The following is a 22,300-nucleotide window of genomic DNA, read 5'->3' on the forward strand; positions in this document are numbered from 1 at the left end:
CTAGGATACTGCCTTCCTTACAAGCAAGATCATCAGTGTCTGTTGTGAAGGTCTGGTGGGTACTTGGCTGCTGAGTTGTTTCCACTTTTTGATTATAAATTTATGTGCAGGTTTTTGTGTGAACATTAAGCTTTCATTTCTCATTCCAGGAGTGGAATTTCTGTATATGATTAAGTGTATGTTTAAAAAACTGCTACTGTTTTTCCCAGTGGCTGTACCATTTTGCATTCCCATCAGCAATGAATGAGAGTTCCCGTTGCTCTGTATCCTCACCAGTACTTGATATTGTTTTTTCATTTTAGCCATTCTGATAGAATAGTGGTATCTCATTGTGGTTTTAATTTGCATTTTTTAAATGGTTAATGATGTCATGTATTTATGTGCCCTCCTTATGTCCTCTTTGGTGAAATGTCTGTCCAAGTGTTTTGCCTACTTTTAAATTGAGTTGTTTTCTTACTGCGGAGCTTTAAGTCTAGATATTCTACATATAAATCCTTTGGCTGTTACGCCCTGAACAGTGTCTTCCACAGAGCAAAAGTTTAACATTTTGATTAAGTCCAATTTTTCTTTTCTTTTCTAGAGCGTGCTTTTGGTATCAGGTCTGAGAACTCCTGGCCTAACCCCAGGTCATGAAGATTCTCTCCTGTTTTCTTCTAAAAGTTTTATAGTTCTATGTTTTACATTTAAATCTACGATCCATTTGGGGTTAATTTTTATATAAAATATGAAGCTTTAAAATGGTTTTTAGTTTTTTGCATGCCCAAGTTTTCAGTGTTTGAAAAGACTCTCCATTGAACTGCTTTTGTGTATTTGTCAAGTATCAGCTGACCATGTTCATGTTACTGCCCTCTCCATTCTGTTCCTTTGATCTGTGTCAGTCCTTTTGCCAAACACCGTAACTGTCTTTACTGTAGCTTTATAGTAAATCTTAAAATAAGGTAGTGTGATTCCTTCAACTTGATTCTTTTTCAAAATTGTTTTATTCTAGTTCTCTTGCCTTTCCATGAATTTTAGAATCAGTTTATCTACAAAACATACTGCTAGAATTTTTATTAGAATTGGGTTAAATTTGTAGGTGATTGTGGGGCCCAATGGGTGGGTATGTCAGTGGGATTGCCGGCTCGCTCGGCTCGCTCGCTCCCGTGTGCCATAACTTTTACTGACGCAGGCTGTACTGCTTCTTCCCTTGCTGTGTTGCGATTATTCCAGAGTTAAACCCCCAGCTTGACTGGTTACGTTGGTGTCTGAGGTTTTGACAGTAAATGGGGTGTGGTCTACATGACATTGGGTAGGAACAACCATGAAGAGATGACCAGCCAGGTGAGGGGCTTGTGGGCCAGGCCATGCTCTGGGTCAGGCCAGCCAGTCATTCACAGCCTCGGTCTCCTTGAGCCTCACTTCCGGGCAGACTGTGAACAAGACCGGGCGCCGTAGGCCAGCCATTAGGAGGCTCTCCATCCTTTGCGGTCCTTATGCCCCTGCCACCGGCTCACAGAACTGCCGTGGACTGGGCGTGATCAGAGTTCTCTAGATGTCCCTTCATTTCTGCTGGCTGGCATGGCAGCCCCACTCATACTTATTTCTCCAAATGCTGCATGAGAAATATATTCATGACACAATGGCTTCCTCCCTTCTGCTCAGTAATGTCACCCATGACATCAGGCTTCTTATACTTGCTGGCCCCCGTCCCCGTTGATCTTTAGTGACACCTTTCCAGCTCTGGTCTGTCTGAGGCAGTGGTCTAGTCAGACCTCCAGTGGAAGAGTGCGGTGTCGAGTAATGAATGGCCTATTGCGTGTGTTCTCGTCCCGTGTGCTCCTGCCATCATTGCCCTTCCACCCCTCCACCGTCTCGTAGCCGACTCCAGGAGAAAAGAAGTGGCTGCTTTCCAAACTAAATGAGAAACACGGGCTATTCCAAGGTGTCTCTTCCCTTCTGGGTTTATTGAATGAGAATGACATTATTCAGTCAAGTCTGTGCAACAGAAGTGGGGCTGTCACCTTAGCAAACCATTTGAGGCTGCCTTTCCGTGGCTTATTTTCTACTCTCGCCAGCATGAGAGGCTCTTGATTTTCTCCTCAGATTGACAAAAACCTGAAATTATCTGCAAGTCTTTCATTTGATAAACTCATCTGAATAGAGCCCCCCACCCCAAACTATTCAGCCCTCCTGTCAGCTTGCAGCAAGCATGTCTGGATGTGCGGGTCTCTGCTCTGGGCCTGGGGTGCTTGCTGCTGGGCCAGCAATCACACACGTAGATGCCACACCAGAATGGCTGGCACCTCAGCTCTAGTTCTACGGACATAAACAGTGGAGTGTCTATCAAGTTATGAAGACTAACGTGTGAAACGCACTATATGATCTTATTATTTAAGAATCCCCATGATGCAATTTTCCTGTTTATACATTGACATCATTCTCTTCTTGACCTGTCTTAGTGATACCAGCCTTTGTGCTCATCATTTTTCCCATGTTATCTAAGGCAGCAGCTTCCACAACTGCCTTTCCTTCCTAGAGAGGAGGAAGCAGGTGACTCCAAGTGACTTACCTGAGGTGACCCAGCAATGGAAGAACAGAGCCAGGACCCAGCTCAGGTCTGCCTGCCTCCCAAGTTGGTAGCAGGGAGGTGGGCCCTGGTTTTGACCTCTTCTTTTGTCTGCGGGGAAAAAATCCCTTATTTTGTTATTTAAGGGGGGGCGAGTTCCCCTTCCCACTTGTAGAGTAATAGCATGGTCTTTACTGGAGGGCATCTTTGGTCAGCTCCCAGCCCTGTGCTGAGTGTCACATGAGGAAAGTGACGTGCATTGGTGCAGCCTCTCCATTGGGGACGTGGGAGGAGGAGGATGGTTCTTTCATCGGAATATTCTGTGACCGTGGACAGAAAATGCCATGGCTCCCTTGTCCCATTTCTGTATTTTTCCTAGACTGAAAAACGAATGGAGAGAGCTGCCTCTAAAGACACAATTTTGTCCCAGAGAATTAAGTCCCTTTCCTGAGATTGAATGAACAAGGCCACCAGTCCTTCTGGCATTTTCGAGATTCAGTTGTGGGCTGATCACTTGCTCATTCTCTCACATTGTGTCATAGCCTGTTCTTCCCACAGGCCTCAGTGTCTGCGTTATCTGGAGAGCCATGGCCTCCTCACATCCAGGCAACTGCTCAACCGTGGGAGGGTTTCCTTACTCTCCCTTTAGCTAAGGAACTGGATGTTTCTAAATATTTCACCTGTCCAGTCTCTGAGGGGTCTCAACTGCGTCCCTAGCCCCCAGCACACACAGCCTCTCCCCTGGATACCTGTGGGCAGCTGTGCTCAGTGTGGACTGCCAGCTCCTCCGCTTCTGTCATCCTATGATGACTTGGGACCACACGTACAAACACCAACCTGAGTATGAGCTGGTTGGAGGAAGCCCTCCCCGCACACAGACCCAGAATAAGAGGATAGATTTCTGATGGTTTCTCCTGTAGGATGTCATTACATTGTGGCTCCTAGTTATTAAGTCCTTCCTCCTTCACTTTATGCCAGGCCCTGAGCCAAGCACTTTACACTGTCTTGTTTTTGTCACAAAACATAGGCTCTTAGGCCCTACCCTCCCCCACATACCCCCACCTTTGCAAGTGAGAGGAACTGGGACACAGGGCCTTGTTCAGAGTCACACAGCCTGTGGGTGGCAGTCTCAGCTCTGGAACTTGGGCAGCGCCCCTCCAGAGCCTATGTACACAGCTGCTGTCTTTAGACAATGAAGGAAGGTCTCACATAGATCTCTTGATGGGGAGGGTCCAGCACCCCTCCTCCCCCAGGGGGTGCCTTGTACTGGGCTAGCGCCTTCACTCGCCTGCCTGGAGATTGCTGAGGGGCTGCCAGGAGGCACCCTGAAATTCACTGCCTCCCGCTTTACTGCTGCACCAGGTCATTGTGAGGTTATGGGCCCTGACTCTCTTGGGGCCACTCTGGAGCAGGCTGAGGCCTTTCACCCCTCCATACATGGCCAGAGAGGTGGGCCCGTCTGATTAGAAGTGAGCCTCATCTGCATGTGCAGAGAGCACTGGACCAGGAGGCAGGAGGGTTGGATAACAAGCTGGGACCTGCCTTTCATTCACTGTGTGACCTCAGTCAAGTTACTTCCCTACTTCAAGATCAGCATCATCTTGCTACTAAAAAATGAGTGGCCACTGTGATTCCCAAGGCGGTCTCACCTGCAGTTCTACCATCTAAGGTGATCTCAGTTGTTCCAGGGTCTACAACCAACCCTGTCCTAGTAGCCCAAGGTACTACCGGTCTAGCCCAAGGGTAGGGTCATAGGAGTGGTGGCCGTGCAGTCCTGCTTATCAGATGGGCACAAGGCGTCTAAGTGCACTTAACTGGTTTTGTTGTTTGTGAAAAATTTTGCTATCAGGTCTACTCTTCATAGGACAGGGCTCAAGTGCAAGCTGGCCGGAGGTGACTGGGTCCCATCCGTCTTCTGGACGCTCTGGGTGAGACAGGCCTGGGAACCCTCATCAGCCTCAGAAGGTTTGGTGTTGGGTGAGACAGCTGCTTGGTTTTGTCTAGCGGCTGCGTCCCTCACAGAGTAGTGGCAACTGCACTTCTGGAGATCTCAGAACAGGGACCCACACCCCTTCCACACACTCACTGGAGAGGGCTGAATGACTGATCAGTGACACATCAGCGAGCAGGTGACCCGCTTGGCTGTTCTACCTTGGAGTGGGTATCTTAGGACACTGAAGCAGGGAGAGGGACAGAGACTTGGGAGACATGGCCTTCCCTAATGCACAGCTCCACAGAAGAGACCACGAGGCCGAGGTGGAGCTGCGGGAGGCATGAGGAGCAGGACAGGCCTGTCCCGGGAGGCCCGGGAGGCCCCGAACTTGGCAGGCATAGGCAGCGGCTGCTGCAGAACTGGGCCGAGGCTGTGCCACCTCCCGCCTCCCTGTGGAGGAAGAGGACAGCGGAAGGTTCCCTGAGCTCTCCTGCCTCTCCTCCCCAGAGAGAAAACTGCCTCGCCTCCTGAGAGAAAACTACACTCTCTCAGTCGCCTCTGTTCCTGGCTACCCTTTCTCCCATCGCTCTCCCCCTCGACATACTTACCAGATGAGCAGGTGACACAGTGGCACTGCCTTTAGGACATCTTTTCTGACCAGGGAGATGGGTAATAAAATGACCCCACTGCACATGCACGTCCCGCGAAAGCTGAAGAGTCTTCAGCCAGTTGTGCGCCCTCCTCTGGCCGGTATGGAAGGGACAGGACCTGCCCGGCCGTGATCTTGAGATCCTACTTAGTTCCCAAATGCTTCAAGATTTCCCCTCCCTTCCTGCCTCTCGGTCTGAGCAGCGGGAGGGCTGTCCCAGCATCCTCTGATACGTCCGGGGAGGCTGGGCTGCTTCTGTTGGCCTAGATGCTCAAGGTGGGCTGAGGCAGCTGGGTGAGCAGGCTACAGGCCTGCTGCCTCTGCAACGCTGTCATCTGGGTGCTTCCTAGAAGGTGCGTGGCTGTGGTGGTCTTAGGAAATGAAGGGCAGCCCTGGATGCCATCACTGGGAGGGCTGTGACAGGCCAAGGTGGCTTCCTAATTCCTGGAGCAAGAACGTCTCAGAACTCTCTAGGAGGCCCAGGCCTTTTGTTTGCTTCTCATTATTAGCCCTCCTGCGTTATAACTATGTACAGATACAAGGGCCTAATAAGGGTCCATTACCAGCACCTGATTAATCATTAAAACTGTCTGAGCTGAGCAAGTAAAGGTTTCAGATTCCAGGAAAGGGCTGACTGAGGAATTGGAGCCTTCAGCTAAGAAGGCCTCTGCTCACATTTCTTGCAAGTCATCTCTGCCCTGGCCCCTGGGTGGAACTCCAGTGGCCCATTGCCGGGCCAGACCAGGTTTTGTGAATGGCACCCCTGGGCCTCGGGACTGCTGGCTGATGTGTCTGGTGGGCTAGGCTATAGTGGGCTGCTGGGCCTGGAGAAGACCCCAGGGCCTGGTTGGCAGGCAGCTGGGCACAGGGGGCTGTATGCCTCCAAGCATCTCCCATCTGTCTTCCTCTGCCAGAGCCTTTCTGACTGGCGGGGCCTCTGGGTCACACCTGTAGCTCCTACACCCCTCCCTGCACTTCCCCAGCCCCTTTCCCCGCCGCCAGTCTCTCTGCTGCACTTGGATTCATGAGGCAAAGCTCTGAGTACCGGCTCCTCAGCAGGCTGTACCGTGGGCTAAGGCTGACAACAGTGAGGGCTGGTGCCAAAGGTCTATTTGCGGGCAAGAGAGACAAGCCGGTAAAGGGTCCCCTGGACCTGATCTCCAATTCAACTGTAGTATTCTGGGAATAGAGTCCCTGTGTGCCTGGGGCCAGGGCACAAGTACCTCGCACTGGCTGATTAGGGTGGTCTTGGCTACTGAGACATGAGACGCTAGACAGCAAACAGGAGGGTGGACCTTTTGGCTGGTGTGTATATAAACCCAGCTGTGATGCCCTGCCCCTGGCCCCAGGCTGGCCACAGGGCGGGCACTTGATCTCCAAGAAGGAGCTCAACCTGAGCAGCAGGAGAACTCTCCCCACCTGGGTGAAAGGCCCTGAAAGGCAGGGCCTGCTCACCCTCACCCATTGCTCTTCGGCCCCTTCTCTTTTCCCTCTTTTTAAACCTTTTATTTTGAAATAAGTTTAGACTTACAGAAGAGTTGCAGAGATGGTCTAGTTTTTGTATACTGTTCACCCATCTTACATAACCACGGTTCTGCCCGTTTATGCCCTGCTTGCCGGAAGAGGCCAGTGACCAGGCAGACCCTGGTGGGCGTCACCCACTGGGATCCCCTCTGCCTCAGCTCCTGCCGGTAACCAGGACTGCGAGTGAAGCTTCAGTGCACACAGGTCCCCTTCAAGTACCCGGGGAGGGTGACATGCCCGGACTCAGGCAGCATGAGCAGTGTAGGAGCTCTCAGATTCACCCACTGGGTGGCAGAGATGGGACAGGTGGTGAAGTGAAAGGTGAGCGATGGCCCCGGGGTGGGGTGGTATCCTGGGGCCGACGGAGCCGTGCAGCTTGGGCAGGACCTCTGACCCTGCAGGTAGGGAGGGCATCTACCGTGTTTCCTGAAAATACGCCCCGGTTAAGACGCCAGCCAGATGGGCGTATTTAGTACATGATGATGATGTTCCAGAAGATGACATGACTGTATTTGAATAAATGTAGATTGTTGTACATGAAAAAATAAGACATCACCTGAAAACATGCCCGAATGTATCTTTTGGAGCAAAAATTAATATAAGACCCGGTCTTAGTTTTTGGGAAACACGGTAGGAAGATACAGTTGTGAACTGCGCCATCTCTGCGCCCCACGGTGGGCGCCGTGAGGGGCTGTGAGGCCGCCCTCCTCTGCGCCCCACGGTGGGCGCCGTGAGGGGCTGTGAGGCCGTCGTCCTCTGCGCCCCACGGTGGGCGCCGTGAGGGGCTGTGAGGCCGTCCTCCTCTGCGCCCCACGGTGGGCGCCCTGAGGGGCTGTGAGGCTGTCCTCAGTGCTTTCTCCTGGGCCAGTCACCCCGCTGTGGGTGACTGAAAAGCAAGGAAAGCACAAGTCACTCTTACCTCCAGACCTACCCCTCCACCCCCCATCTTCTCACCAGTTTGGGGGCAGAGATTCTGTCCTCAGCTATTGGAAAGGAAAAAGTCATAGGGCTTTGGAAGACTTGGTCCCCCAGGAAATAACTGACTGGGGTTTCGAAGGCATGTCCAGCACGAACGAGCCGTCACGGCTGAGGTGGCCTCTGTCTGAAATCCCCTGGTCTGTAGCCAGACTGACTGACTAACCTCTGCAGGCACCTGTGTGGGAGTAATGAGCTCAAAGTCCCTATTGCCCCAGGTTTCGGACTGTGTCATGTGAAATACGCCCTGGCAAGGACAAACTGGACTAAAGGAGAAAGGTGATAAGAGATGCAAGACAGGGATATTTTTGTTTCCCGACTAAGCTGCCTGAGGTTCAGTGGTTCTGACAGGAAGGGAAGCGATAAGGAGACAGGTATCCCGATACCCGTACCACAGGGTCGTGACGACTGAGTGGCCCTGTTACGGGAGCACCTCTCACATAGCCCCCCCAACCTCGGGCTGCGCCTTAGGCCTGGATCAAGCAGGCCTGGATCTAGTGCCGGCAGGGAGGGGGCCTTTCTGTCCCAGGGGCAGCAGAGCCAGTGCTCCAGCCGGGAGGATACAGGAAGGGATTATTCGGGGGTCTGCAGCCAATTGTGTCCTCGGTTTTGCTGCCCATGCGGGATGAGGAGAGACTGGGGACTTGGGCCGATGACACCCTGCCTGAGGCGTTCCTGCTGCAGTGACCCCAGCGTCTGGAGGGCCCAGGCCTTCAGTGGGTGGGGTGGACTCTGGCCGGTGTGACAGAGGACTGTCCTGGAGCCCATTTCTTCCTGGTCCCTTCTCTATCCTGGGTGGGCCTGGGCACGACTGGCTTGCCAAAGGCCTGGGTCCAGATCCTGCCCGGTCATGTGGGCTGAAACAAGCTACTGAACCTCTGGAAGCCTGGAGTTCCTTACCTGTGAAATAGGAATGGTGGTGATATGCAGCTCGAGGTTATTGTTAGAACTAAATCAGGTAATAACGTACCTTATCGGGCCTCAGAATACTACGCAGTTGTCTTCTCCTTGGACTAGGCTTCCCTGCTGAGTCTTGGCTCCCAGACCCAGAACAACTCTGCCTGTTACTGAGTGGGGCAAAAGAAAGCAGCTGAGCTCAAACCTGTGCCCAGAGAGAAGGAAGGGGAAGTCTCTGTGGAGGGCAGTGGATACAATGGGAGAACTTGGGAAGCTCACTACTAACCCGGCGATTCCAGGCTCCAGAGAGAGGAGGTATAAAAATAGATACACAAAAACAGAACTGAAAGAAGACTGCCAAAGGACTGGTTCAATTGATAAGATTCATGTGTTCATGAACTTTCGAAGAGTTTAAAATCCTTACTGCCTGTAACTGAGTTTCATGATGGTTGTTTTGAAAGTTTCTTAAAAGTGGCCACAGAGTCTCTGAGGCCACGGTTGACCATCAGCCATGTTAAGTATGTCCTTGAGGAAGAGGCTGATGTCGCCCACAAGTAAGCTGATGAGTGAAGAGTAGTTGGGGTCCTTCTTGACCTGTGGATTTGTTTTGCACTCAAATTAATAGAGCACTTAGTCCTGGCAGGGCTCAGATTTCCAACTCAATTCTGAGGAAAAGCAAGAGTGTCAGGCTCCAGCCATCCGTCCCACGTGACCAGGTTTTCATCCCTGCCTCCCACTGCTTGGTGTGAAAGTTTAGAGGTTGGGGCACATTCTGATACTGTGTATTGCCCAGGTACAAAAAAACTACGATTCTTGGTTATTCTTTGAGGGCCTAAAGCCCCCTTTTAGGAGAGTTTGGTTATTCTTTCAGTCTTGGGAGATGGCTTAGCTGTGTCTGAGAAAACGCCCCCACCCAGTCCTCTGTAGGGCCCGGGACAAGGTGCTGCGTGGTTAATAAACCAAGCTGGGTTAGCCAGCTCTGCTCAGACAGCAATGGGCACTCCTCACTTACTCTGGCTGCCGTGGTGCGAGGCAACTATACAGGTTCCCTAGGGGTGAGTGTCCCTAGGAGAAGCAGGGAAAGTAGCTGAGGAGCTCAGCGGCAGGCAGAAAGGCTGCACCCGTCACTTGGTGGCTTTCGGTGCTGTAACCCTCCCTTGGTCTGGGATGCGCGGGCTCTGTAGGGCCCAGGGTTTGTGCCAGTTCACTCTCAGCCTCTCTCTCCTCCAGTGTATGTGGTGGAAGACCAAAGAAGGGATGACTTGGGCCCATCCTCCTGCCTCACAGCCTGCTGGACTGCCCTGTGTTGTTGCTGTCTCTGGGACATGCTCACCTGACCAGCCCGACCCTGCTGTCCTGCCAGCTCCGCTGCCGCCTCAGGTGTACCCACCCCATCTCTTCTGATTGCTGAAATAAATGACTAGCTCTGCACGGACACTTCTACGTTCAATACAGTGGGGTTCTAGATTTAGTAGGGGTTGCTGCTGTTTAATTCAGTGACTTGATCTTTCTAATGTTCGAAATCCATTTCTTATTGGCCTTTCACAAATGTGCTAAATGACACTCCTTTTGTTTTTGTTTTTTTTGGCCAAAGGCTTATGAAGTATATATTTATAATTTTTAAATTATACATTCAAGGTAGTAGCATAATGTAACATACCATGGAATGATTTCTTTGCTAACACCCTGGATGTTTCAATAAATTTGTCTAAACCTCAACTGTCTGAATTATTCCAGATAAAAACCTAAGTCCCGGGGTCCTCAGCTAGTAGCCGCTGTCCAGTATATGATGAGGGGGCCACTTACCTTTCCATTCTGGCTGCTGCATAAGCACTGTGGGTGCTATTAGGAAAGCAGAACCCGAGGCTGGGTGTCCTTCAGCCAGGTCATGGGGCCCTCGCTGAGCTAGCATCTCGCCCTAGTCCCACTCCGAGGTGGGCTCACCATGGGGCCATACCTGAGTTCACCCAGAGTCTAGGAGAGGGCCTCTTGGTAACTGGGGCCTCCTGCTCGGGAAGGAGAGCGGGAGCCCCCAGTCAGCGGGCAGCCAGACCCAAAGCTTTCTTTTCTTGCTGTCTGCGCCCAACACCTCCGCCCCCTCCATACACAGAGAGAAAAGAGCTGTCATGTAATACAAAGGAGTCAGTCAGGCCACCCATCTCAGCTTGGGCCACAGGGTGGCGCTGAGCTGCCACAGCAGCGAGTCCGACTTGCCCTCAGCCAGCCTGCCCAGTCAGCCCAGAAAAGCTGCAGATACTTAACTACCAGCGGGCTCTCTTAAAAACAAACAAAAAGCCGTGATTTTGTAGCATCACCTGATATCTGTGGAGTAACTGGTCCCTCCACAGCTGATTTCAAACTACCACGATGTCCTGAACGCTGGGAAGAAAGCGCAGCGGTGCCCCGTTAGACAGTATTTCCACCATCCTGACACAACAAACTGTTACCCTCAAAAACACAGATCAGGACCAGATCTAGTAATTGCGAAGGGGTAAATTTTAAATATCTATTGTCCTTGTTTTTAATATGATTTAATCGTAAAGTTACATAATTTAAGTTTTAGTAATGGCTGTGTTGAACAACTGGCTTGCAACAAAATTCCTACATATTGAATAACTGGTTCTCCCGAGTCAGCAGAAGCCAGCTCTAGCACACCACCGTCCCCCGGCCTCCAGGAGGCCTCGGGATTGTAGCAGGCACCTATGACATTGGCCACAGGGAGACAGTCTTGGAGGTGCTGCTGGCTGAGTACTGAATGTTTGGGAGGAAGTGGGAAAGGAAGCTTTAGGCAGACTGCCTGCCACCGCGGAACTGCTGTCCTGATCACTTACATTCAGCTATGCCCTGGTCTCCTTTCTTCCTTATCTGCACATCACATGGAGGCTCTGGGATTGCGGGGTTTACTCGAAGGAACAGAAAGGGGGGAAAGGAAAGGGGAAGGCTTCGATGCAGGAGCAGGGCCATGGTCCCGGAGACAGACAGGGAGGAGCTGAAGTGGAAACAGCTTCTGCCCCTCTGGCCTCCTGTTTTCATCCGTCGGCTCAAGAACCGCAGACACAGAGTGGCACAGATGCCTTTTATTGGTCAGAGCAGCATAGCTCATAGGGGGTTGGGCAGAGCTCCCCTAATCGGTCCTGGCTCCCACCTTCCCTCTCCTGGGAGTTCAAGACACCCCCAGGGGAGAGGATCGTCCTGGGCACAGGTGGCAGGCAGAGCCAGGATAAAAAATATAGGGTTAGGATCTGAAAGGGGCTCATGGTGATGGAGAACATATAGGGTTACCAGACGATCCCGAGAAAACGTCCATTGGCCAGAATCAAGGCCGCTGCCCCACACAGGCCGCTCACCCTTGCCAGGAATGGGAGGAATCAGGAGGACAAGCTTCCCCGAGGCTTCCTACTGTGCCCTTCGCGCCATCAGCATCTCCCGGATGTTGTCCTCAGCTTCCTTCACGCTCCGCTCCAGGTAGGATTTTTTCTGCTGCGATGGAGAAAGAAACAAGGGTTACGGTGAACGGGCCGAGGTGGCAGATGTGGTTGTTATGCCCAATGGTCATGGATTCTCTGTGACCAATGACTTCTAGAAGCATATTGTCAATTGCGAGCCAGGTACACACACCTGCCCAGAGTGCTCCCCCGATCCCTGACCCAGTGGGAGGAGGTGGTTTGGTACAGAAGCAGAAGTGCTGTGGAAGGCAGGCGCTCTCTTCCCCTAGAAGGAAGTAGACTCTAAAAACAGGCGTCTGGATATATGAAGTTACAGAGACAAAGACCAGGAAATTCCAGGACAAAGCTCTGGCCCCATAGCAGACTGTCTCTCAAGGTTTTCCATGGCACGGGCCAGGTCCCGTAGCCACCACTGCTGCCGAATGGACAGTGTACCCTCTGCTCTGTCCAGCGAGACGACAGGGTTCGTTGAGTACTAACAAGTTCTATCACACGTCTCACCGAGCAAGGCAGATGAGTCACGACGGAATCTGCTTTTCTAATGAAACTGCTGCCTGCCAGGAGTCCAGGACAGTGACACACTGAGGAAAGCAGACCTTTTGGAAGTTTACCTCCCTACCCCATCTGGGTCCTAAATTAAAAATCTCAACTTAGACAAAGAACTTTACTTTCAGAAGCCACATCTGGACCAGGATTACAGAAGATTAGTCAAAGGAAATGATGTCTGTACATTACTGGCCCTGTGGTCACCCCAGAAGTATGGTGGCTTCCCCACTGGTTCCTGCCCTGAGGACATAGTTGTGGCTGCATTCCCACTTAACAGACATGAAATGAAGTCTCCCTTTTTGAGGAATACTCAAAATAATCCCACAGGGTGCGTGTGACTGAGCCACACTAGAGCCAGCAATGCAGAGCCCTGGGCCGGGCAGCCAGGCACAGCCAGTGCCCTCCTCTCACTCCTACCCCTTCACCAGAGCAGCTGAAATGCCCAGAAGACCCCGGGGAAGCCAGGGAAAGGCTGGGGCAGACGACCGGTGAGCAGCCTGGTCTGACGGGCCTTGCTTGGGAACTATCCCCAACCACTGCAAAGGGGAAAATAAAAACGAACGCCTCTGTCGCTTGAGGCCCGCACCTAAACCTCTCTACATAACCCTGTCTCCAGCTTCTCCCGCTCTCCTAAGTGATACCTGGAGACTCTTTCCTGTAGGTGCCAAATGCCGTGGCACCCACACATCTGTAGCAGTTCTTATGTGAACCTCTGATTCCTGTTTGTCTTTTAACTTCAAATTTCCTGTACGCTAGAAAGAGCCATATACATCTCTACTCATCTCCCATCTGTCCAACCTGCGCACAACTCCTTACAAAACAACAGGGGCGCCATAAAAACTAGTGAGCCTCAGAGTTCAACAGCCATAAATATATATTGTTTCCAAAGGATTTTGTTTAATTACCCCGCTAAACCTGACAGAGTCCTATCATTGTGGTATCAGAGTGGGGACTTAAACTTCCTGTGATAAACAACCCTTTGACGCTACTTGTGATAAATTCAGAAAAGGGAAATACTGCTAACTCCTGACGCACCACTGAAGCATGTACATATCCTGGGTGTTGCACAGAAGGGGAGCAGCAGCTAGATAGCCAAGTACAATATAGCACCCAGCGCTGTGGGAGCCGAAGGAAAAGGCTAGTGGAGCCAGCAGGGTTATGCTCCCTCCCGCAGGAGTGGGCCAGGGCTCGGGGACCCAGGTCTGCTGCATGCCCTCTCTGCCAACTTGCTGCCCTCGCTGGCAAAACCACAAACTTGGAACATAAGCGAGAGCTCTTCTATCTACTGCCCAGGCCTCTGGACACTCAAATTCAGTATCAATTCAAATCTAATTCAGGATCAAAATCAAAGTAATTCTTATCTTTAAAATTCTTCATTCTATGTCTCTTCCTTCTATCTTCCACTTCCAGTTAACATGATTTTTTCATGATCTTACCAACACATGTCCTAGTCTTCAAGTTTCCAAAAAATAATGGAAAATGAACTTGTCTGTATTTAAATCTCTAGTTTAAATAAACTTGCTGGATAAAGTTTTCATCCCAACAGATGGGGCATCCCTAGTACAGAAGGACCTGTTTTCAAACTGTATTTCCATAGGTCCTGTCTCATCCTCAAAAACGTCTAAGCCCAAAAGACCCGCATAATCGAACACGGACCAAAGCTTCTGTTATGGCTTGAATTATGTCTCATAAAAAGATAAACTGAAGTCCTAACTCCTGGCAGCAGCGAATGTGACCTAATTTGGAAATAGGGTCTTTGCAGATGTAGCCAAGTTAAGATGAGCTCATACTGGATTAGGTTGGGCCCTGAAGCCAATGGTTAGCGTCCTTATAAGCAAGTCACATGAAGACAAAGGGACACACAGACACAAGGAGAAGGCCGTGCTTCGACAAGGAAGGCCAAGGATGGTCAGCAACCACCAGAAGCTCTGAGGAGAAAGGAGGGATTCTTCCCTAGACCCTTCTGAGGGAGCAGGGTCCTGGCCTCCAAAACTGTGAGAGAATAGATTTCTCTTGTCTTAAACCACCCACTGTGTGGTAGTTAGTTATGCAGCCCTAGGAAACTAACACAGCACCTGAAATGAGGGATGCCCGCGGAGACAGAATCTACCCCAAAGCTCTTCTGGGCCCACAGCCTCTGACCACACTGAAGTGTAGACCTGGCTAAGGATCCCTGAAAGTTAACACGACAAGATCACACTTCTGCCCTCGAAATTGCGGTAGAATTGACCCAAATATGAATTACTGTCAGAGAGGATGGAGAAAATTAAGGAACTAATGATTAAGTCAATCGTCTTCTTCCTTGGATCGCCACAGTTTCTTCCTAAAACCTACTCAAACCAGAAATTCTGTGGACCTAGTCTTCCCCATTTCTGTAAATGACAACTCCATTCTTGCAATTGCTCAAGACAAAAACTTTGGCGTCATTCTTGACTTCTTTCACATCTGACATCCAACCAACCAACAAAGCATGTTAGCACTGTCTCAAAATGTATACAGAATCTGACCTTAATGAATAACCTTGTAAGTGGGCTCTCTTCTGCCCTTGACCCAACCTTCAGTTTCTTCTCCAACCAGTAGCCAGAGTCACCTTTTGACACTTAAAACCCTCCAATGGCTTCCCATCTCACTCAAAAGAAAAGGCACAGCCTTTTCAAAAAGCCAGGTAGTCTTGCTCTCAGCTGACTCTGACCTCCCCGCCCACACTTCCTCTCACTTATTCAGCTCCAGCCACACTGGCCTCCGAGCTGCCCCTCAGGTCCACTTGCCATGCTCCTGCTGGCCTTTGCACTTTGGCTCCCTCTGTGTAAGAACTCTCTTGCCCAGATATCCACATTACTTGCTCCCTCACTTCCTTCGGGCCTTTCTCAAACGTCACCTTCTGGGAAAGGCCTTGACTACATGCAGCTCCATACTTCCTATTCTCCTCAGCCTGATTTTCCTCCAGAGCACTGATCACCACCGGAAGCAGTATTTATCTGTGTGTCTTCCCTTACAAGAAAAGGTCAACAAGGGCAGGGCTTTGTTCTGTTCCCTGATAGAGTCCCAGTGTCCAGAAGAATGGCTGGTACAAAATAGGAACTAATACTTGTTGGGGAAAAAGTGCATGTATTATGGGAAATGATGCCTTACTGATTTACTTGTAAACACCCTACTCCTTTTTAGTTTTCCCTCCTAAACTGAATGAATGAGGAACACCCACCAGAGGAAGCAAAGGCAGAAAATGACCATTTTCCTTCAAATGGTTTGCAGTTTTGGGCACTGCCCTCTAACCTCTACCACCCCTGGATATACACAGGTTTAAAACTCAAACCTCACTGAGCCCAATGGGGACATCAAAGCCTTGCTCAGGTCTTAAGGGCCAGGCCCTTATGCCTTCTCAGGCCAACTTGTAAAACTACAGAACAAACCATCCCAATGTCCCCCAGCTTGAAGTTGGAAAGCCTGGAGCAACTACTCAATGTCAGGGCTCTGAGCTACGAGAGGATTATGCTGTGTTAACCCCAGGGGGCATTTTAAACCCAAAACTTCCACCAGGCTCCCAGGAAGGCATTTGTGGCCTTACTGCTGCCTTTTTCTGTCTTGCAGAGCAATCTCCCTCAGAACTCTCTCCCTAGGAAATTCTCTACTAGCATCAAACCACAGAGTTCTGGGTGCAGTGACATTTTTGTGAGGCTTCTGACGTGAAATTCTGAGATTTCCTGTGGGGCTCAGCATGGCCAGAGAAATGACATTGTTGGACTTATTGCTCATCAGTCTGAGGTTCTTCTTTCTGGGAGTCAGACTGAGGGGCTGGCATTTGTTTCAGTCTTCTCCTCTCACGGAAGAAAAGAGGCTCAAGTCCCTAGAACTTTTCTGACATGACACAATCTCTCAGACTCTGAGCTAATTCATCTTGTGACCCTATCTCTACAAACTTTTTTTCTTTGCTCAGGAACTTTGTCTTCTTTCTTTCCCTAAATTAGTATTTTTCCTGTTTGTCATCTCTTGGGGTACAGAAAATAGTGTTCCCCTCTCACCCTCTACTTCCCCATTTGGAAAATGAGCATCTGGACAATAATAGTGACCCCACTCACCCATTTCTCTTTAATCACGTAACTCTTCAAGTGAACTCTTGTATTAAAGACAAAATAAATAAGATAGGTATAATGGAGCTCAGGGACGAGGGGAGATGTGGCGGATCAAAGCAGCCCTGGCCTGTCCCCTGCCTCCAATCCAGCCTACAAGGCACACAGTCTTGGTTCCTTTGTCCCTGATGTTCTGTGAGCTCTGTGCTCAAAGACCCTCTGCGCTGAGTCCCATGTTTCTAACCGTGAGCTTGACCTACCCTGGCCATGCATTTCTTCCTTTGCTGAATCCTCAGCTTTTGCAGACCACTGCCAACGTCAAGCTCTATTATCAATCAAAAAACCTGAGACAAAGAACACCGCCTCACTGTCTCTCCCAGGACTTCCAAATTAAAAACCACCGAGTCTCACTGATTCTAGTGTTTCTCAGTTTGCAGAACTGTGAAATGGCCACGGGGTGCCAGCTGCCCACAATGGGGAAGTTTAGCAAGAGGCCAAGAATTCACTGGGGGCCGAAGAGGCATGTCTTGGCAGATAAGGTGTAAAATGTGATGAAGGCCAGGAAACACGAGGAGGAAGAGAAAACAAAAGAAAGGCAATGAGGGGGCAGTGAGAGAAATCAGAAAGGGAAATGAGACAGAGATGGGCAGAGCTGTGGCAAGTAGGCGCAGAGTGCAGAGATGGCCCGAATGGCCAGGGAACACTCACCAGGGGCAGGCCAGGCAGGCCAAGTCCCACCGGGAGTTTAAAGCTAAGAGACAACTGATCCAAGGACACATGTCAACCTGTGAACTGACCCAGGTACATCCGCTTCGCCATTAAGGACATAACTAGGCTATCAGGTAACTTCTGAACTATGTATGACTGGCAGACAAGCTCAAAGAAAGAAAAAGCAATTTTAGGCATGGAGTAGGAGAGTAAAGAGAAATCTAAGAAGGGGTTCCTGTCTCTGCATCTTTTAGAAACTGTTTTCACAGCATCTTTCAGAGGTTCCTCTGCTGAAAGACGTGGTGCAGCTGACTGGCCTTGTTTTTCTCCCAGGTGTTCTTTATCTGCTACGAGACTCTGACCCTGCTGCAATAAGGGGTCAGACTCTCGGTCCCACCTATGAGCAGATGCTCATTCTGCCCAGGAAACCTGCACTTCATAGCAGAGACACACAGGCTGGAGCGGGGGATGGGAGGTGGGGGAGCATATTATTTACTCCAAACAACGGTGTTAACGCCTTAGTCCCCCTAGGGTTTAGGTGATCTCTACCTACTCTTGCTCTCCCTAACACATCAGCTTCACTTAAATCCTAGAGACAGCCCAGTCCATCAGACAACCTGGGAAAGAAAGTAGAAAGTAAGCTCACAGGTAAGCGCAGAGCCTGGAGGGGCAAGTGTCCGATGCGTACAGCGCTGATCGGGCTTCATCCACAGAATCATGACAACTGTGGGCACCAGGCTTAAAAGGGATGAGACAACCCAGTAAATCATGTCAAGTGATAAGCAGCGGAAGTAGGTAGGGACATGTGGCTCAGAGAAGATTAAGGGGAGAAGGAACCTGACCACTACCTTAAATATCTAAAGCAGCGGCTCTTAAAGTGAGGTCCCTGGAAATTTCTGCAGCGTCAGCAACACCTGGGAACTTGTTAGCAAGGCACAACCATGGGCCCCAATTCAGACCCACTGCATCAGCAATTCTAGCAGTGGAGCCGCAGTCTGTGTTTTCACAGCCCTCCAGGTGATTCCAAGGCACACTCAAATTTGAGAGTCACTGTTTAAAAGTGGGAGTCAGCAAACTTTTTCTATAAAGGATCAGATAGCAAATATCTTAGGCGTTGTGGGGTTGTCTCTGTCACCACTACTCTCCTCTGCCACTGTAGGGCAAACACAGCAGCAGACAAAGTGCAAACAAATGGGTGCGGTGTCAATGAATGGGGATGGCTATGTTCTAACACAGAAACAGGCAGCACGCAGGATCTGGCCAGCAGGCTATTGTTTGCCAACCTCTGCTCTTACAAAAGAGGGAGTCTTAAAAGGTAGAAGTGAGTCCAGCAGTTAGAGATTTTAGAAATTTTTAATTTTCAATGAAAGCTACCTAATAGAGATATAAATTTCCATCCACCCATCCCTCTATCCTTTCTTTACTCCCTCCTTCCTTCCTTCCTTCCTTCCTTCCTTCTCTCCTTCCTTCCTTCAGCCAACTGCCAAACCACTTTTCCTCCTTTTTTCCCCTCTAAAAATACTGGTTGTTGAAGTTTGTGGCATCACGGTTTACCATCCTCTTCCCCCCTCCTTGTTGCAATGTCCTTGGGGACTGTCCCTCATTCATTGATGGCTCACTGTCTTCCTACCACTGCTGCACCACTCAACAAGTATGCAGGTGATCCATTAATCCCACGCCTTCCTTTCCCCTCACACTTTTTATCCCACCTCAGCTGACCCAGCCCGTGGTCACACCCTAGACTAGACCTTGTCAACACCAGTAAAGGCACTGCCTCCGAGATTGCAATCTCACCAGCACTCCCTCCTATTTTTTCAAGTCACTTCTACCTGATTAACTCTCTCGCCAGCACTTCTCCCACTTCCTCACCGCTGACTCAGTGGTTCACTGTCCATTATGCTTCCACGGCCCATTCCCCGCTCCCCAGCTTAGCTTCCACAGTCCATTTATACGCATTCATCCCCCTTGTAAACACCTTGCCTCCTTTGCCCCTCTCCCTCTGTTGTCCTTGCTGGGCTAAATGCCAACCCAAGTTAAATCCAACTGCCTACCAACCTCTAAACAGCGAATGTTGCTGGAGAAAAACACTTAATTGTGCTGAATGGTTTCACTTTAAATTCAGGACCATGAATCTCAAATGGGCACTCAACACTGTCTGGAAATTCTATTAAACTTTTGTAATATGTTGTCTGCTCTCCCAAGTAATTATTTCATATCTTGCTCTCCTTAAATCTCCTAGAGTCTTTCCTCTCATCCCTAGCTCACTGAGAAAATACAAGCAGTCTACTGAGAATTCTCTCTTCTTCCCACTACCAGATCTACTACCCGACCTACACCCATACATACACTCTCCTTTCCCTATTGATAACATGGATAGTGTCCCTGCTTCTGTCAGAACATAACCCTTCCACTTGTGCATTGATTCCATCCGCAGTCACCTCAAAAATTTCACTCCCACAGTTATCCTTTTTCTTAATCTTCTTTCTCTTCAATTTATTTCTCTGCAAGCTCCTTGGTGAGTAAATCATTTTTAAAAAACACTTTCTTGACCTCACATTCCCCTGTAGGTAATGCCCTCTTTCTCTCCTCCTCTTCTTAGCAAAACTTCTTGAACCACTGATTCTTGGTAGCTGCCTCCACTCCCTTGCCTCCCACCTGCTCGTCAGACCTCTCCAATTATGTATCCATCTACTCTATTAAACTGCCTGGGATTCAGGTCACCAGTGATCTCTCCATTGCCTAAAGCAGTGGTTACTTCTCTACTCTTCTTACTCAACCCATTCTTACTCATCAACAGCATTCAGCACCATGCTTCAAGTACTTTCTTCTCTTAGCCGTTATGATACCACTGTTCTGGAACTTCTCTTTGCCCCATCTACACTTTCTCTTAGAAACTCTCATCTAGCCTCATAGCTGTAAGCATTATTATGACTTCCAAATTTATTATATCCAACCCTGACCTCCCCTTCATTCCAGATTAACACATCCAATTGCTTATAAAACATATCCTCCTGGATGTCAAACCCCAACTTGCCTAACACAAACACAACTGATTTATGTCACCCCCTCCCCTCCCAGTCTTCTCCAGCTCAGTGAATAGCACTCATCCCATTGCTCAACTTAAAAACCACAGAAACAAAACAAACAAAAAAAAAAGAAGCCAGGCTGATTCTTTTGTTCTTTTCAAACTCCATGTGTTACATGCCGTTGAGTCCGCGCCTGACTCCTGGCGAGCCTACGAATGAGTGACGTCCACAGTGTCCTGTCCTCACAGCCCTGCTCAGCGCCCGTAGACTTGTGCCTACGGCTTCTTTCATGGAGTCAGTCCATCCCATAGGCGGTCTTCCTCTTTTCCTGCTGCCTTCTCTTTCCCTGCATTACTGTCTTTTCCAAAGAAGCCTGCCATCTCATGATGTGCCCCAAGCAGGACAGCTTTATTCTGCCATTTTTGCTCCAGGGATGTTTCAGGCTTAGTTTGCTCTAGGACCCACCTGTTCATCTTTCAGGCAGGTCAGGGTAGCCATAGAGCTCTCCTCCAACACCATTCTTCAAATGAATCCATTTGTTTTTCCTATCAGCCTTCTTCCCTGTCCAGCTTTCGCATCTGTACATCCCGGGAGTATTTTGGAATACGAGGTTGTGAGTGATCTTAGCCGCGGTCTCGCACGGTCATCTCTGCTCGGAGTGATCGTTCCTTTTTCTTCCATCGCTGCCCTTCCAAGTCTCAGGCTTCTCTTGATTTCTTGGCTGTAGTCTCCATCTGAATTGGTGACTGAACCAAGGTCAGCAAAATTTTCAACAATTTTGGTATCTTCAATGTCTATGTTAAAGTTGTGTATTTCTTCTGTAGTCATGACTTTTGTCTTCTTGACGTTCAAACGCAGTCCTGATTTGGCACTTTCCTCTTTTACTTTCATCAGGAGTCATTTCAAATCATTGCTATTTTCTACCAGTAAGATGGTGTCATCTGAATATCTTAAATTATTGATATTTATTCCAATTTTCACCCGTCCTTAGAATCTAGCCCAGTTTTTTATATGATATGTTCTGCATACAGATTAAACAAATCTGTACACTGTTGCAGGGCACATGCCATTTAACTGCCAGTGTAATAAGGACTCTGAAGGAGAAGCACAGTGTCTAATAGAGGAAACACCTGGCATAATCAAGGAAATCACAGAAGCACTTTTGAACTAGATTTGAAGGATGAGGTTAAGTGGAGAGGTTAGAGTGGGGGAGAGAGCAATTCCAGGCAAATGGAGCAACATGTGAAAAGATCAAACAGAGGTATGTCTGAGAAGTGAATGACAACCAGTGAGGCTGAAGTACAGAGGTGGGATGGGGAGGAAGGATAACTATATGAGAAAGAATAAATACAAAGTATGAGGCTGGTAAGGATGAGTCAGATCACGTAGGGTCTTCAGCCACATTAAAGATTTAAGATTTATCTTAAAAATAATGGAAAACTACCGCATTGTAAGCAGGGGTGACAAAAATAAAATTTTCACTGAAAACAAAAGACCACTCTGGCTACAACATAGAGAATGAGTTAGAGCAGAGCTTCTAACAGAATGCCCAGTGAGTCATGAATAGTTAACCGATGTGCCCAAGATACTGATCCCTTTAGTCTCTGAGTGGCTGACTGGGTTCAGGGTTCAGCCAAAGCGCCCTGACAGTTCCCTCCAACCTTAAGCTCCCTTTGTGCACTTACCCCAGTGAATCATGGAAACACTATTTTTTGGGTGCTGTGATATAAAAAAGGTTGGGAAACACTGGACTAGAGAATACACATGTGAATATTGAGAAACCTATTAGGAAGCCAATACAATAGCGTTAGAAAGAGTTGACAGTGTCTTAGAAATCAACAGGAGGACTTCAGCAAGTCCTTCACCTTAACCCTCATTAGATATTAGAAGTGGGGGTGGGAAGGGTGAGGTCAAGAATAACTCCCACGAGGATCGGGTCTGGAAAGGAATATTATGAGTTCAGTTTTAGACATTCTGAGTTTGA

The 22,300-nt window shown here is 49.2% G+C and overlaps 2 protein-coding genes across 2 annotated transcripts in view; one reads left to right on the plus strand and one right to left on the minus strand.

The window, feature by feature from the left end:
• The window catches only part of CYSTM1 (cysteine rich transmembrane module containing 1), a 68,822-nt gene extending 58,581 nt beyond the window's left edge, over positions 1-10,241 (plus strand). Inside the window, exon 6 of the mRNA XM_081035790.1 lies at positions 9,754-10,241. Within this exon, the coding sequence (XP_080891916.1) occupies positions 9,754-9,860 (107 nt within the window). The 3' untranslated portion in view covers positions 9,861-10,241. The remainder of the gene's footprint in view (positions 1-9,753) is intronic.
• A 1,344-nt stretch (positions 10,242-11,585) lies between these two features.
• Positions 11,586-22,300, minus strand: part of PFDN1 (prefoldin subunit 1) — a 54,527-nt gene continuing 43,812 nt past the window's right edge. The window contains exon 4 of the mRNA XM_081035793.1: positions 11,586-12,003. Coding sequence (XP_080891919.1) covers positions 11,920-12,003 — 84 coding nt within the window. The 3' untranslated portion in view covers positions 11,586-11,919. The remainder of the gene's footprint in view (positions 12,004-22,300) is intronic.

This window comes from Rhinolophus hipposideros (genome assembly GCF_964194185.1).
Source record: "Rhinolophus hipposideros genome assembly, chromosome: 23".
Taxonomy (NCBI): domain Eukaryota; kingdom Metazoa; phylum Chordata; class Mammalia; order Chiroptera; family Rhinolophidae; genus Rhinolophus; species Rhinolophus hipposideros.